The sequence below is a fragment of the Serinus canaria genome, chromosome 13 (genome assembly GCF_022539315.1).
Source record: "Serinus canaria isolate serCan28SL12 chromosome 13, serCan2020, whole genome shotgun sequence".
Classification (NCBI taxonomy): Eukaryota; Metazoa; Chordata; class Aves; order Passeriformes; family Fringillidae; genus Serinus; species Serinus canaria.
Genome location: NC_066327.1, coordinates 9,684,183 through 9,699,770, shown reverse-complemented (window position 1 = coordinate 9,699,770; position 15,588 = coordinate 9,684,183). Strand labels below are relative to the sequence as shown.

Here is a 15,588-nt window from a genome sequence, read left to right as displayed (position 1 = left end):
ATATCAGACTTGCCATTTCATTTCAAATGGTCTAAAATTAACAGGAGAACAACAAAAGTCCCTTCCACTATTATCATTCATTTTGCCTTTCCAGTCAGTGCTGAAGAGCATTAGTGTCAATGGGCAAAATTCATTTGCAGTGGGCTTGGCAGTTTTATTTACCCCATTATTTTTGTTTTCTGTTAGACCAGCTTGTTTTCACAGGGTTTTAAGCTGTGCCTGTTCAAAGCCTGTTTCCACCCCATCACTCACCCTGGCAGGATCCTGCCTTGCCCTTTCCAGGGCTGAGCCACACAGGGGCTTTGGGGCAGCCTCACCAGCACTGGGGTGACCTTCAGTGCCCTGCTTCTGTCCCCTGCCACCTTTGCAGAGTGGGAGCCCAGTCTGGGAATGCACCCTCTGATTCAGCAGGGAGCAGATCTGCCCCAAACCCTCTTGTTTTACAGAGCACAATGAGTCACAGGAAGGAGATGTGGCTGTAAACTGGAGCTATGTGAAGGTTTTAAGTGCTCAAAATTATAATTTTGTACTGGATAACTCAGGTCAACCAGCAAGTGGATCCAGATTTGGATTTCAATAAAATGTGAGTTTCCTGGGTTTTGGTGGGAGTATTTGCCCTCTGCCAAATGGCTCTAATAGCAAAGACATTTTGGTTCAGAAGGAAACCATGTGAAAGGTTTTGTGAAAGGTGCCATTCATCACTAAAACTGTTCTAAATACTTGTGGGTTTATGCCCTAAATGTAACTCAGAGGCTGAAGTTGCCCAATTAGTTGGGTTTTTTTCCCTGATAATCCTGGCTCATCTGGGCCTTGCTCACAAATACAAACCTTTCCCCTCTGCTGCAGGGTTAAAACCACTGAAGTTAAACTCCAGTCAGCAGGTCTGAATATTCACCAAGCCTGCCACAAAGCTCATCTGCAGGATGAGCAAGAGCCTGATGAATATTTGTGTGATGCCATTAGACAGTCAAATGAGCCCCAGGGACAGAGGGAAGCTGCAGAATCCTCAGGGCAGGGACATTTCCTGCTTCTCTGGGTGTCTGCAGCAGTACCTCAGAGGACCTCTTGTCACACAGTGCTTCCCTGCATGCTGTGGTCAGATCCCATTGAAACCAGAATTGATCAGCTGAATTTTCTCTCATCCATGAAAACCTTTCTTTTGCATGTGGGCAAAGGATTTTGGTCCTGTTTTTACTCTCTCTTGTAAGGTTAGCCTGGTGCAGAGTGTTTTTAGAACAGGGCCCATGGCCATGGATAGAATTTAGCTATAATTAGAGCAGATATTTGTCTGTGAAAACGTCCCAGTGTCACTTTGTGGGTCTTTGGAATGAAACTTTACTTGTTATTTCTAATTCATTAGCAGTAGGGCATGTACTTTTCTATTTCTTTCTTAAACTTTCTGCAGTTTTATTTGCCTCTCTTGCAAAGCAGAGTGAACCAAGTTCCAGCCATATTTACCCCCTGACAATTTCAGCTGCCAGAATTTAATAGTGCATACATTTGCTAAAGGCAAATTTTTTTTCTGACTCCAGAGCATGAAATAAATACACAATATATAGAAATCCCACCTGCTTCTGGCTAAGGTTTCAGAATAATTTCTGCAAAACAAAGGGGTCTTTGTTCACTTGGAAGTTCACAGAGCAGAGATAAGAAAAGGCTTCTGCCTGTGCTGGTCTTTCCCTGCTCTGTGTGTTTTCCAGCAAACTCCAGGAATTCCCTCTGAGCTCTGTCCTCTTCTGCTCTGCATCAAGTGAAACAAATCTGTAACGGGTCTTTTACTGGATAAAAAAAAATGTTTTGACACATTTTCCACCTTTTTTCCTGCCCCTCAAAAAGTATGTTTCCATTCAAGAAAAGTATTTTATTCAGTGTAAACGCAGACCCTTTATTTAGGCTTCAAGTCTTAAAAATGCTTAAAATATCCAAGGAATCTTCAAAAGGGAGAAGTGTTACAAAAGCAAAGAAACTATGTTTTATTTTAACACATTCAGTGATTTTTTCCCCTCTTATTTGCATGTGGGCATGTGTTTGCCTCTTGGTTTATCTGCTCCTCTGTGCTGAAATGGCAGTGTATTTTTCACCCTTCAGGGAAGAGCAGCCATCACCTGCTTTGACCTTGCCCTGAGGTTTTCCCAGCCCTGCCAATGTTTGCTGATACTCCCACAGTGTTCAGCCACCTGCTGAGAAAGGATGATTGCATTTCCCCTTTGGTGAAGGCTTTGCTGGAGAAGCACAGCCCTGCCTGTGCAGCCAGCCCAGCTTTCCCTCCCTCCCTGCCTGCCTCCTTCCCTCTGGTTTTGCCCAGAAAGCTGCCAAGGAAGCCTCAGCTCCCCTTCCAGAGCAGCCCTGGCTTTGTCCTGCTGGCAGCACCAGCATGGCAAGCTCAGCTCAGGCTGGGTTTGCCTGAGAGGTGTCAGGAAGGCTTTGTGATTATTCTGATGTGCTTTTACCTTTCCAGAGCACACAGTGTGTGTGGTCCAGATCCCACCTGGCTTTTCCAGTGTGTGGATCCCTGCAGGAGCACTGCTCCTCTGCTCCTGACAGCACAGAACCCCAGAATGGTTTGGGTTGGAAAGGGACCTTAAAGATCCCCCAGGTCCAGCCCTCCTGCCATGGGCAGGGCTGGCAGTTCAGGGGCACAAGGTGCCAATTGAAACCCTTTGAATGGCTCGTTTGAGTCAGCATTTGCCCTCAAATTTCTGGCATTTGGAGCATTACACACCCAGCCCAGGGTTCCTTTGAGCAGCTGCTGCAGCCTAAAATGTGTTAATAAATGTAGGTTTGCAGAAGCAAAGAGCTACATCAAAAGAGAAATGCTTAATAATGAACCCAGAAAGGTTGCTCCAAGGACATGAATGCAGCTACATGATGGAAAGAGAAATTGCTCATCCCTGCCCCTGCCAGTGTCTCTTGACATCCCCAATGTTCTCCTGGAAGTCTATTTATGCAGCTCCCTTTCAGCTCACCCTCAGTGACTGAACACACTGAAGTTTGCCATGAAGCTGACAGGAAGGCACAAGCTGAGAGGACACACAGGAGCACCTCAGGACTTTATAGTCCCAGGTTCATGTTGTTAGTTCTGATCTGCAGGGCTTTATCTGCTTTCACTGCTGCACTGATGAGTTTTGCCTTCCTGCACAGCCCCTGGCTATTCAGTGTAGGGTTCATTAGCAAAGTGAGATGATCCTGTCTGAGTGGTTCATTCTTTTGCCTCAGTGGTAGATTTCTGTACTTTTAAGGGAAATAGAATTATTTCAGTGATAAAAGAAATACTGGTTCCTTTCTGCACAATTAATTCCAATCATCTGAAGCTGACCTCTGTCTCTTTGCTGTCTTGCCATAAGTTTTCTTATTTCTGCTGACACACATTTTCGGTACAAAAGAGAGAATCTCTAATCTGAAGCTCTATACGTCTGAAGTCTAAGATCCTATCCTCTACGCTACTAGAAGGAAGAGAGAGAAGAGAATAGAAGAGAAGCGAAGGAGAAGAGAAGAGAAGAGAAGAGAAGGAGAAGAGAAGAGAAGAGAAGCGAAGGACGAGAGAGAAGAGAAGAGAAGAGAAGAGAAAAGAGAGAGAAGAGAAAGACAGAAGAGACGAGAAGGAAGAGAAGAGAAGAGAAGAGAAGAGAAGGAAGAGAAGCTCCCTCCTATCATATCATATACTCTCCTCTCTCTCTCGATCTAATTCACTGAATTAATATAAGATGATTCAGCTCCTCGCCTTATCATATAATCTAATCTCCTCTCATATACTAGACGATACTCTCATGCTTCCTCTACCCTCTCATCTACTCTCCTCTCATCTACTCTATATCTATCCTCTACTATCCCTATTCCTTTTTTCTAATCTCTCGAATCTCACTCTCCGCAATGGCCTCTCCCGTACTCCCTTGCTCGCCTCGCCTCTCTCGTCCTCTCACTGCAAGTACCTGATCCTCTCCTCTTCCAGGTCTCCTCTCCGCGTCTCCTTCCTCTACTCGGCGTCCTTCTCCTCTCCTCGTCCTCTCCGATCATCCGGCTCCTGGGCAGGACTGCTCCTTCTCCTCCGCCGTCCTCTCCACTCTCCTCCCCCGTTTCCTCTCCTCTCCTCTCCTCTACCTTCTATTAATAGGAAATTATAAAATTAAAGTCTTTCTATTGCAGTGTTTTCTATCAGAAGTAACTTTCTATATGTTTATAGAATATAAAGGCACTTTATCATCTGTGGAGTGAAACTCCTGCTTTTATGAGCAACTATGCTAAGGAAAACCCCTGATTGTGTCATAGGAGCTCAGGAGTGTTTCCCCACAATGCATATAACATGGTAAGTGACCAGAGAGAGCTGTCACTCATCAAATTAAATAGAAATGTGGAAAAGTGATCACTCTGTGTGGTATCCACAGTGGTCTCTGACAAACCCTCTTGATTCCTACATGTAAAACTCTTCCTTTGGGTCCTTTCAATTCCCACTGAACTCTTTGAGAAACTTTTTCCATATTCCAGATAAATGTTCATGTCTCTTATTTAATCCCCTGTAGCACAGGGCAGGGCTTTTGGAGGTGTCAGTACTTACCTGAGTCTTCCACTGCCTCTCAAAAATGCTGCTGTGGTGGCTCCATTGTTTGAGCTGACTGCTGTGTGATTTTATTATGGGGTTTTTTAACCTTTTTTAACTTAAGCTCTGTGAGTGTTAGGCTGGAGGGAAGAACAATTTCCTTCCTATATCAAGAGGTACACACAGCAGCACCAGGAAAATCCACTGCCCTCTACTGGGATCCCAAGGCCCTGGGGCCAGCAAAGCTCCCCTGTGGTTTCTGAATGCAGAAGCACTGGCAAACCTTGTGCTTGAGCTGGCAGATCCTGATGCATTACCTTACTGACTCTGCCCAGGAGATAAAGCACTCAATGCTTTTAAGAGGCTGGTTTTGGAGCCAGGCAATCCCCTCCACTGCCAGTGCTTCCATTTCAATCAGAGATTTCCTGCCCTTCTGCACAGCCCTGCTCTCACTGCTCTCTCCTGTCTGCAGCTCAGGAGCACCCAGGTTTGTCCCTAAAAGCCTCCTTGCCTCATTTTCCAGCACTGAGGAAAGGAAAAGGGCATTTAATGGGAACATTGAAAAAGCACTGCAGCATTCATTCCTCTGAAATTCAATATCACACATCACACATTTGTCATTATGCTTTGAAGCGCTCTGCCTTGAAGCTTTTGTCTCAAGCTCTGCTCTCCATGCCCAAGTGTCTCACCAAAGCATTAGTGGAACCCTTACCTTGGTGTCAGTGCCCACTCCCAGGGAAGAGAGAAAGGGAAATGTAACATCTCTGGGGAGATCTAGGTCCAGTTTCTGAAATGTTGATAGAGAGAGGGCTGGCAGAGCCCAAGGGGTCACTGGGTGTCTCATTAATGTCTGAGAGAGAAAACAATGGAAACTGTACTGCTTGCTGTAAGCAAACAACAGATCCAAACTCATTCATGCTCTAACTCATTATCATCTTATAATCTCTGGTCCTTAACTTATTTTCCCCTCATTTTTGTAATAATCAGAGAAAGATGTCCTGGGGTGACTTGATGATGCTGAATTGTATCCCCATTCATCTGTTTAGCCCAGAAATAAATTTTGTGCCTTTAAAATTAGATCCAAGAGCAAAGGAGAGGAAAAGCAGTGATAATTTTTTGTGGCTGTATTCAAAAACAAAGAGCTCCAGCTCTCAGTGTTGCCTGTGTTGTCTGCAGCACGGACAGGGAGCAGGAGAGAGCTCTCCTTTGATTTTAGTTAGGTTTCTTTAGTTAGCTGAGGCTGGAAGGTTTTTTGGAGCTGTTCAGCTGATGTTCAGTCTGGGAACACCAGGATTATCATGCAGGACCCCTCCAGGTTGCTCTGCAGCTGGGACACCAGACCTGAGCCCTGGAGAGACCAGGGAAAACCCAGGACATACCCACAAAAAAGACTTTCTCTCTCCAATCCACAGAAGGACTTCCTGAATTTGCCATCTCTTCAGAACAACAAGAGGTTCCATGGTTTAATATTATCAATCTTTTCATGTTTGTGAGTATTTTGCTTTTTAAATAAACAGAGTTTTCCACTTTTCCCCAAGGAAATCTTTCTGTTCTGTTTGCCCTGAATGTTAAAGAGATCCCTGTCCTGGTGTTTTATCTGGAAAGCTTCCTCTGTATGATCTGCAGCATGTCTGGAGTGAGGGCTGAGATGTCCAGAGGGGCTGATGAGACCCCTGACCCAGGAGTGGACCCAGTCATGGAAAATCCTGACTGGTGTGGGCAATGGGAGGATTTGGGCCAAACAGAAGACAGATGAGCATCATCTAGGCTCTCTGGCACTCTGCCTGTCTTTATTGCCTTGTACAAAATAAATTGTTCCACTGAACTGGGTTTTATGGCAATTCCTTCTCAATTTTCCTATACTTGTATTTTTATTGTAGCTGTTTCCAGACACATTGAAAAAATGGACAGATTAAAATGTCTGATGAAGTCTCTGAAATGCCAACCAGAAGTCTTTGACTGTCTCATTGCCAAGGACAACTGAATTTCTTTGTTAGAATCAATCCTGAACAATTGCAACAGGAGGAGGAAGTCTGGGTGTTGCTTGGGCCCTTCATCCCAGAAATCTGCACATCCACCAGTCTCATTTCCCTTCCCATGAGCCACTACAAGTGGGGTTGAATTCATGATACCTGAAAAGAAACTTTGCAAAAGGAATCAATTCTCTACTGAGCATCCTCCCACTTCATTTTTTGTCCATTTGCCAGGAAGATAACAAGCCCAAGCAGCAACAAAGATAAACACCAGGCATTAGGAAATGCCTCCTTGTAACACTGCTGTCATCACCTCAACCTTAAACTTTAAATGCTCAGAAAGACTAGGACTCATGATTTATAATTACCTTTTTTTTTTTTTGAAAGCATTCTTTTCCATGAAAACAGCTTAAAAGAAAGTATATTAAAATGTTAATATTTCCAGGAAAAAATTCTAAAGACAAAGGAAGTTAAAAGTACCCATCCATTGATTGATTTATTCAGTGGAAGGGGTAGAGTCTTATTTTCTTTTTATTTTTTTTTCTTCTTTTTGAGAAATGTAGACCCCAAAGCCTAATTCATGCCAAAAGCATATTTTAAACAGATGCTAATGTGCTATTAATAAAGGAAGAGTGTTACTGCAGAGCAATCCTAATTACTGTGCAACTGCATTTCCTCCTGAACAGTAGCAGTTCTGTTATGCAAACATCTCAAACAGAGTCCGGTCAGTTCCCCAATCGATCATCGTTCACAGGTAGTGAAGATGAAAGCACAGTTAGAATTCCCGCTGTTTTTCAGTTCCAAGAACACTACAGGTGGCAGCTGAAATCCTCCAGCTGGCTGATCCAGGGCAAGGGGTGGCTGCCAGGTGTGGTCCCTGTCCCTGTCCTTGTCCCCATCCCTGTCCCTGTCACCCCCGAGCCCTCAGCAGCCTCTGCTTTTCCTCCTCTCCTTTTTTCTTGACCCCCTTCCTTCTCCCCTTCACCTCCAGGAAGTTCTACTCTTTGAAAGAGCAGAGCATTTTATATTTCCCTCCTAGGAACATTTATTCAGCCACAGAACTAATAAATGAAACCCTCAGTTCCACTTATGAAATTAGCTGCACCAGCAACATATTTGTTTTTCATTTTTTCTTTCTATTCTTTTGCATTTCAATTGTCCTTCCTTGTGATTAAAATAGCCACATTCTAAATTCAATCACCTCAAAGAACAATATGAAATAAAATTTAATCTTTTATTATAAAACTGTTAGGTAGGATCTGGTGGTGCTGTAATTTTGCCATTAAGAAACTGCCCTTTTCACTTTTCTACCATTCACCTTCTTTTTACCTCTTTTTTTTTTTACTTCTGAACAGTAAACTGGAGAGTCCCAGTTACAGGGTACAAAACAGGTACTTTCTGTACCAGAGCACCACAGCTTCTCCTGCTGCTTTTGAATTTGTCTTTTTGTCCTATCAGTAAAGAATGAGCTGTCATGTTTTGAAAGGTACTCTGAGATAAAGCATTTAAAGTAGCAAAATACCAGCCAGATCTCATAATTTGCAGGAGAGCCCTGCAGAAAGGCTCCCTTTTGGTCTTTACAAAGTGAATAGAACAATTTAATATTAGTGCTGTGTTAAGCTGCTGTGTCAATGGCCTTGGCAAAGTCATCACAGTGTTTTTCAGCTTGACTTCCAAGCCCCTCTGTGTCTTTTCTGAATCTCAGGGCTCACTCTCTTACCCCAAGGGGAATCTTGCTCAGAGGCATTTTGCCAGTGCTGACCACTGATGGATGTTGGGATTCAGCTCAGACATTCTGCTCTTTAACCATACAAAACCAGCTTTTCTCTAGAGAAGACAAGCAGCAGAAGTGATGCACGTTCTGCCACCACCCGGGGGTCCTGCCTGCCTGGTTTGCAGTTTTCTGTTTGTTTGTCTTATGGACAGGACCTGTCATGTTCCACGGGCAAGTTCAGAAGGTTTTTCCCTGAAATCTCTTCCTCCTCAGACAATGCTCCTGATGTCTCTGTTTCTGCTTTCCTTGCAGTTCGTGGCTCACCCCAACTGCCAGCAGCAGTTGCTCACCATGTGGTACGAGAACCTCTCAGGCTTACGGCAGCAATCCATCGCTGTGAAGTTCTTGGCTGTTTTTGGGGTCTCCATCGGGCTGCCCTTCCTTGCCATAGCCTACTGGATTGCTCCCTGCAGCAAGGTACAAACTCCTGATGGGCTCTTTGCAGGCATTTTCACCCAGGGCCTGGACTGAAACCCCAGATTTTTCCATAAAGATGTTGGGAAGTGATTCATGGCATCCTGTAAGGCTGGCCCTGGGGAGAGCAGGCTTGGGGTGTTGCTTGACAGACACAAATAGAACTGCCATGGTCTGAGACTCATCTTTACAGGGAAAGAAGTGGGGTGGTGGGCAAAGAGGGCAAGGGAATGGGTGACAAGAAAACAAAAAGAAGAAAAAATGTGTAGGAGATAACAACATAGGAGTGGAGTGAAGAAAAAAATGGAAGAACCACCAAAGGAGGTGACTCTTGTTCTAGTTAACTCTGATGTTTAAATTCTTGTTGCTTTATGCACTTTTTGTTGTGGGTTCCTCCCTTCTTCAGGGCTCCTTTGTTACCTTTCCTCCTTTTTTCTGAGCTAGTGGTTTTAATTAGTGGAGCATTATTGTGGTTTTAGTTAATGCAGCATTATTGTGGTTTTAGTTAATGCAGCATTATTGTGGTTTTAGTAAGTGGAGCATTATTGTGGTTTTAGTTAATAGAGCACTTTTGTGGTTTTAGTTAGTGGAACATTATCATGACATACGGGCCTGAAACTCTGGCAAGCCCCAGGAAACAACTTAGTGTTGTAGCAAGGACTAAACTTAATCATAAAATCTTTATGGTTTTGAGGGAAGAGATGATGAAACTTGGAATACTCCTGTATACCTAAATATAGATCAGATGGAGGAAGAGAGTTTGTTGAGACCTAGAGGTCAAAGGACCAGAACCAAACATTAACTTAGGTAAAATCTCAAGTTTTTTGTGGTATGAAATCTGTAGAGGTTTCATCCTGAAAGAATCTGCTCAAACAAGTGGAGATAAATAAGTGTGTGACTGAGTGATAAATAGCTTTGGCACTGCTCTTGCCACAGAAAAAGGGGTGGCAGGGGAGAAGGTCATTTCACATCCAGCAATAGCCAGCAACATCTTCCCTTACAAGGTAGATGTCTTCTGCAGGAGGCTTGTCACAGGTACTTAAATTTGATAAAAATGACCCCCTGGCACTGGTGTTGTATTCTTTCACTTCCTCTAAACACCAGTGAGGAATCCTTTCTAGATGTCTCAAACTCAGGTAGCTATAGATCCATCAATGAGTACTGAGGAAAGACTATAATTTCAAACACATATTGATACAACCAGAAAAAGTCCTTCAGTACATCTGAGATAATAAAACACATTTAAGCCTTGATCTCCTCCAAAATAGCTCCAAGAGGAGCACTTTGTGTTAGAGGATATGAGGATGTAACTTCATCTCCTCGAGGTCTGTACCAACACAAAGCCCCTCGTTTTTCATGGGTACCAGCCAGGACTCAGAGGTGCTCACTGGGAAGTTCCTGTGAAATCCAGGCTGTGCTGTGGGTGCTTTTGGCTGGGTTGTAGAGGGAATTATTGTGTGGAATTTCCACCTTGATTCCTTCGTGTCAGACCCCAGTCTAGCAGGGATTCATGAAGCTGTTCAATTTCCTTCACCTCTGTTGAATGTGTTGGCAGTTGGCACACCAACAGCCAACAGCAACATTTGTGGTGCAGTCTCAGAATTACAGAGGCCACGTTTGACTATGGCAATAGGTGGGAAGAACAATTAGACTAGAAATAAGTGGAGAATTTAAAAGAAAAAGATAAAAACTAAGAGGAAAGAAACTGAGACAACCCCCTGCTAAAACTAAAACAGTTTTACAACAGAAGTTAGAACTTATTTAGAAAGTTACTTGGTTTTAATTTCTTGAGGTAGGCATATTAAAATTTTAAAATGGGGGGAGGGGAATACTTAGCTTTTCATCAGCTTTGATTTCATTATCCTAAACCTTTCATGCATTCTCATTTTTCAATGTTCCTTCCTTTTCGCCCCACTAGGCTGTGAAAAAACCACATTTAACCTTCTAGCACAAAGCCCAATTGAAATTTCTTTCAGACAGGTATTGTCTTTTAATGCATGGATTTGCCTTGATCAGAACAATGTAGTCTTGATTTTTGATTGGGGCCTGTGATAGAAATAACTGAATCACAAACACAATTTTTTCCCTAAGAATTGGTACCTCACCCAAAATCATCACTGTTAATTTCAAGGGCTGCAGGTTGATCCAGGAGCCTGCTCTCCTCTCACAGTGTTATTGCAGAAAATTCTACACAGGCAGCATCTCCACTCTGAGCAGCCCAGTTTTGTCCTGGTCAGATTTACAAGTGTTTTATTTGTTTTTTACTGATGGAGCAATCCTGATGTTACACAACTGGGCAAAGAAATCATTTTTCCACAGGAATAATCAGTTAAGATATTTAACTTATATCAGGCCTGTCTTCAGAGACTCACAGGTGCCCAGGTGTGAGTCAGGGGCTCAATTCTGGACCAAGGCAGCAAGAGAAATGGAGGAAATCTCTAATGTGGAATACTGCAATAGGAGCTGTCCTGAGCAGCACTACTGGGTGCCACATTCTTATGATGATCAAATTCTGCAGTTTCACATAGGGCAATAGAGGAATTCACATTCAAAATTCCTGCACTGATGTCTCTTAGCTAGAACATACTTTAGAGCCTGTCCTCCCCAACAGAAAATTGCCTTTAATGAAGCTCTGTGGGGTTAGAATGTACCATACCAAATACCACCCACAAAAATTTGGTACATAATATTGACTGGAGTTTGTACCCCAACCTTACATATTTTTTAATTCACTTGCACAGAACTCATTTATTAAAACCAGTTTTAGGGTCAGTCAGTCATTCATTCATTCTGGATGCACAGACTGTGGACACAATCCATGAAGTTTAAGCCTATCCTATCCTGAAATATTCTTGCTGACTCATCCATGCTATTGAGAAGCATGCACATTTTCCAAAAGGATTTCCTATTTGTCAACTTTGTAAAATATTTTATTGACATGTTATAAACTCTGATAAGAAAAGCAAATAAACCCCAGAATCCTAGTACTTCCTTTGAATTTCTGCTAGACCTAGAAACTTCTGCTTTTGAAATATTTCTTGTTCTGCCATAAGCAGAGACCAGGGTCCTTGGAATTAATCTGCTATTGGAGATAAATATGAAAACAAGTAATTTCCTTTTTATGTCCTTTTTCCTCTGAAGTTTTATTATCAAATCAGTGGACATTAAGAAAAAAAAAAGGGTGATACCTAATCAATGAGTAATAAAGTGAAAAAAACATTCCAATTGGCTTTGAGGGGAGTTTGGAATGACCCCATCCAGGCCAACTCTTCCATTTCTCCCTGTTGTGTCCAACACTACAGGCTTTGGCCCTAGTGCTCCTGAAAATGCTTCTACTCTTTCCATCATTCTGGAGTAATGTTTTCTTGGGTCACAGAAAATTTAAAATTTAAAGACTGATATTTAAATTCATTAACCAAGAAAGCTTGTCAAGAAGAGCAGAACAATTATCTGTAGTGAAAAGACCTGCTGCTCTTGTTCTTGGCTTAGTGTCTTGAAATAAATCCTTGTATTGTGGGAGTAATTCTCCAGCTTTGGTGCTAATTATGAGAGAAGACTATCAGCAAAACATATGAAAAGCATTACTAAAGGATATTTAAACAGAAGGCCATTTCTTACACATTGATAATGAACCGAGAATTCACCATTAATAAAAGACTCTAACATATGAGGGGAGAATTGTATCCATCATTAGGATTTATATTGACACACAAGTGCATTCATACAACACACACACAAACAAACATGTCTCTCATATAAATGTCCTGGCTCTTCATTTTCCACTCACCATATGGCCAGGGCAATTAGACATTACATGTGGGTTTACAGAGGCACTGTCAGACATTGCCATGCATAGAAAATTACCCAATGCACAGTGTCTAGTAATGGCAAATCACAACTTGCACAAATCTGAACTCGATTTAGCTGATGATCCAGAATCAATTACTGAATCCTTTTCACTGTGGCCAAAAGGTTTCAAATTTTATAGTGAAAAGCATCTAGAACATCACATCAAATGTCACTGTTTGGTTGGACGTGACATACATACATGTGATCAGGGTCTAAGAAAATAGTTTTTATTCTGTGTGTTCTTCAGCTTATATACTCTTAACAAAGCGTGATCTTAAGTCATTAACTACAACACAGTAACTTGTTATGTTCATTGGTGAAAAGCAATTAGTGTCAATATCACTGGCAAAAGTTTTACAGAAATTTAATAAGGCACATACACACATTTACCTATGCACATAGTTTAGCTTACAGAAATTTTCATGTATCTTGTTTCCATGCTGACAGCCTTGTCTTCTTTTTTGCTACGGATACACTCGAAAATCATCAATTGTTATTTCTTCTATTAACTCAGCTTTGCTTGCAGGCCAGCTGTGGTGGGTAAATAAAAACCTTCTGACTGGGCATGTTCCATTGCAGCTGGGACGAACCCTTCGAAGTCCTTTCATGAAGTTTGTGGCTCATGCAGTTTCTTTCACAATCTTCCTGGGACTGTTGGTGGTGAACGCCTCCGATCGGTTTGAAGGAGTCAAAAATCTCCCCAACGAAACCATCACGGATCATCCAAAACAAATATTCAGAGTCAAAACAACCCAGTTCTCATGGACAGAACTGCTGATCATGAAGTGGGTATTGGGTAAGTAGAACCAAAGTCTCCACAAGTCCCCTGTGGAAATTCAACCTCATTAGGAATGGCATATTACACAGTGACAAGACAAAGAAAACAGAAACATTAAAAAAAAAAAAACAAAAAACACCAAACAAACCAAAAAACCCCAACAAAACCCCAAGCTAAACAAACAAAAAACCCAAACCAAGAAAATTCCCCAAAACTGAAACAACTGACTATGAATCTAAAGGTTGATGTCAAGAGTTTTGACTAAAAGAGGAGTGAAGAAGACTTTGATCTTGGCCACTACTTTTGAAAAATGTAAATTAAGTGAATTAATGAGTGAATAATGCTTAGCAAATTCTCATTTACCTGATTTTTCCACTTTCCATCATAAATGCTATAGATGTTGCCTATTTATTTCTGTTTATTTAATCATTGCATCTTAAAGAAGATAATATTATAATAGAAACTAGTGGTTTCACTCTGGGATAAAGTGAGCAGAAAGAAGTGTGGTGAGTCTGTCTGATTTATTACCCTGCCATGGGATCCTACTGTAATTCACTGAACCTCAGTGTCTTTGTCTGCAAAATGAGTATAATGTCATTTGCTTTTCTTGTAGTGCACTCCAAGGTCTAGTGATGAAACCTGCTAGGCAAGTAAGAGTTAGATTTTATGAAATGCATAGTATGAAATTTTTACTGGTGACAGAACAGTGCAGTGCCCAAATCTTACAAAAGAAATTAAGGTTTTCAGCAATTACAAAGTAAGGATTCATGTGGGTGAACCCTTTGAGTGGGAAAGTGTGCCACATGCACAAGTCAAATTTCTAAGGAGTTTCAGACAAATTCAGATGTCTCACTTTTCCTATAGGCATCGTTTACTCCTGGCAGGTCACTTAGTTTGAATCACTAATCTAAACAAGTTCAGGAGAATTTATTGGGAAATTGAGCTTATCAACTCTGTAGAATCTTTGTCTACCTCTTCTGTAGCTATTTTTGTTCACCACCATGATTTTGATTCTCTTCTTGCAGCAAATAATTCCACTGTTCCATAAGTACTGATGGCATTAAATTCCCCTGAAAAATAGGATATGGCTGCTCTATCTGATGACTTCCTGGCCAATGTTTCTTTGTTCCCTATCCCTGTGACAATCAGAATCCCATACAGGATATTAGGCTAGAAAATACTGAATAGATGCCAGACTGGATAGAGTAAGACTGTAAGATATATTTTTAAAATTATATTAAAGCAGTTGGACAAGATGATTAGATTTTAAACTAGGTATTCTTTTCTTATAGGCAGTAGGTATCTGTCTGCTTGTTGAGTTCCTGAGAGATGAAGAAGAAAACATTTCATTTAAAGCGAAGGTTTTCACTTTTCTGGGAGAAGAAAGGTGATTCATGGTACAGACTCCTGAATATAATGAGATTTTCTAATGACTGCCTACATCTGCACTGACAGTCTTCTCTGGCCATTTTACCTGCCTGCTTCCATAAAGCTTCAAGTAATGTTTCAGCAATACTGAGGTGAAAGTTTGGTGCACGTGGCTGCAGACACCTGCACTTGTTGAGCCCCATGTGTGACCCTGAACTTCAAGGATTGTAAAAGCACTAAGGGTGGCAGCTTTTGGTGCTAACATCTTACAGATGTTATAAATACCTATATTCAGGTAGAAATATAATTAAAGGGGCCAACACAGACCTACCTAGTGTCCTTCTCTGATGGAGTGACTGTGTAAGTGCACCAGGACAAGCTGCAGGCGCCATTTAACTGGACTTTTGTAAAGCCTTTGACATGGATCCCCACACAACATCCTTCTCTCTAAATCAGAGACATGGATTTGGTGGGTGGACTGATCAATGTGTAAGAAAGCTGCTGAAGGTTGTGTGGCCAGTGGCTCAGAGTCCACTGGTGGACATGGGTGACAAGTGGTGTCCCTCAGGGTCTGTATGGGGACAGTGTTTTTTAATACCAGCATTAATGACACAGAGGGCTCAAGTGCACCCTTAGTGAGCTGGCAGATGGAAAATGCTGAGGCTGGCACACCTGAAGGATGGGATGAATTGTCCAGACAAGTTTAAGGAATTGTGGGGATCTCATGAGGTTAAACAAGGCCAAGATCCCCTCTGTGTGTGGTGCCCAGCAATTCTGGCTCATGCACCCAGGGCTCATTACTTGCCTTGGCTGCCTCTTCCCTGTGGCCAGGACTTCCCATCCCTTGCCTTCCAATGAGGAAGGCTGAATTTTCCTCATGAACAGCATGGGCTGAAGT

At 42.1% G+C, this 15,588-nt stretch overlaps 1 protein-coding gene across 1 annotated transcript in view; it reads left to right on the top strand.

The window, feature by feature from the left end:
* TRPC7 (transient receptor potential cation channel subfamily C member 7) overlaps window positions 1–15,588 on the top strand; it is a 57,765-nt gene that overhangs the window by 22,310 nt on the left and 19,867 nt on the right. Inside the window, exons 3-4 of the mRNA XM_030229344.2 lie at window positions 8,534–8,698; window positions 13,124–13,340. Of these exons, the coding sequence (XP_030085204.1) occupies window positions 8,534–8,698; window positions 13,124–13,340 (382 nt within the window). The remainder of the gene's footprint in view (window positions 1–8,533; window positions 8,699–13,123; window positions 13,341–15,588) is intronic.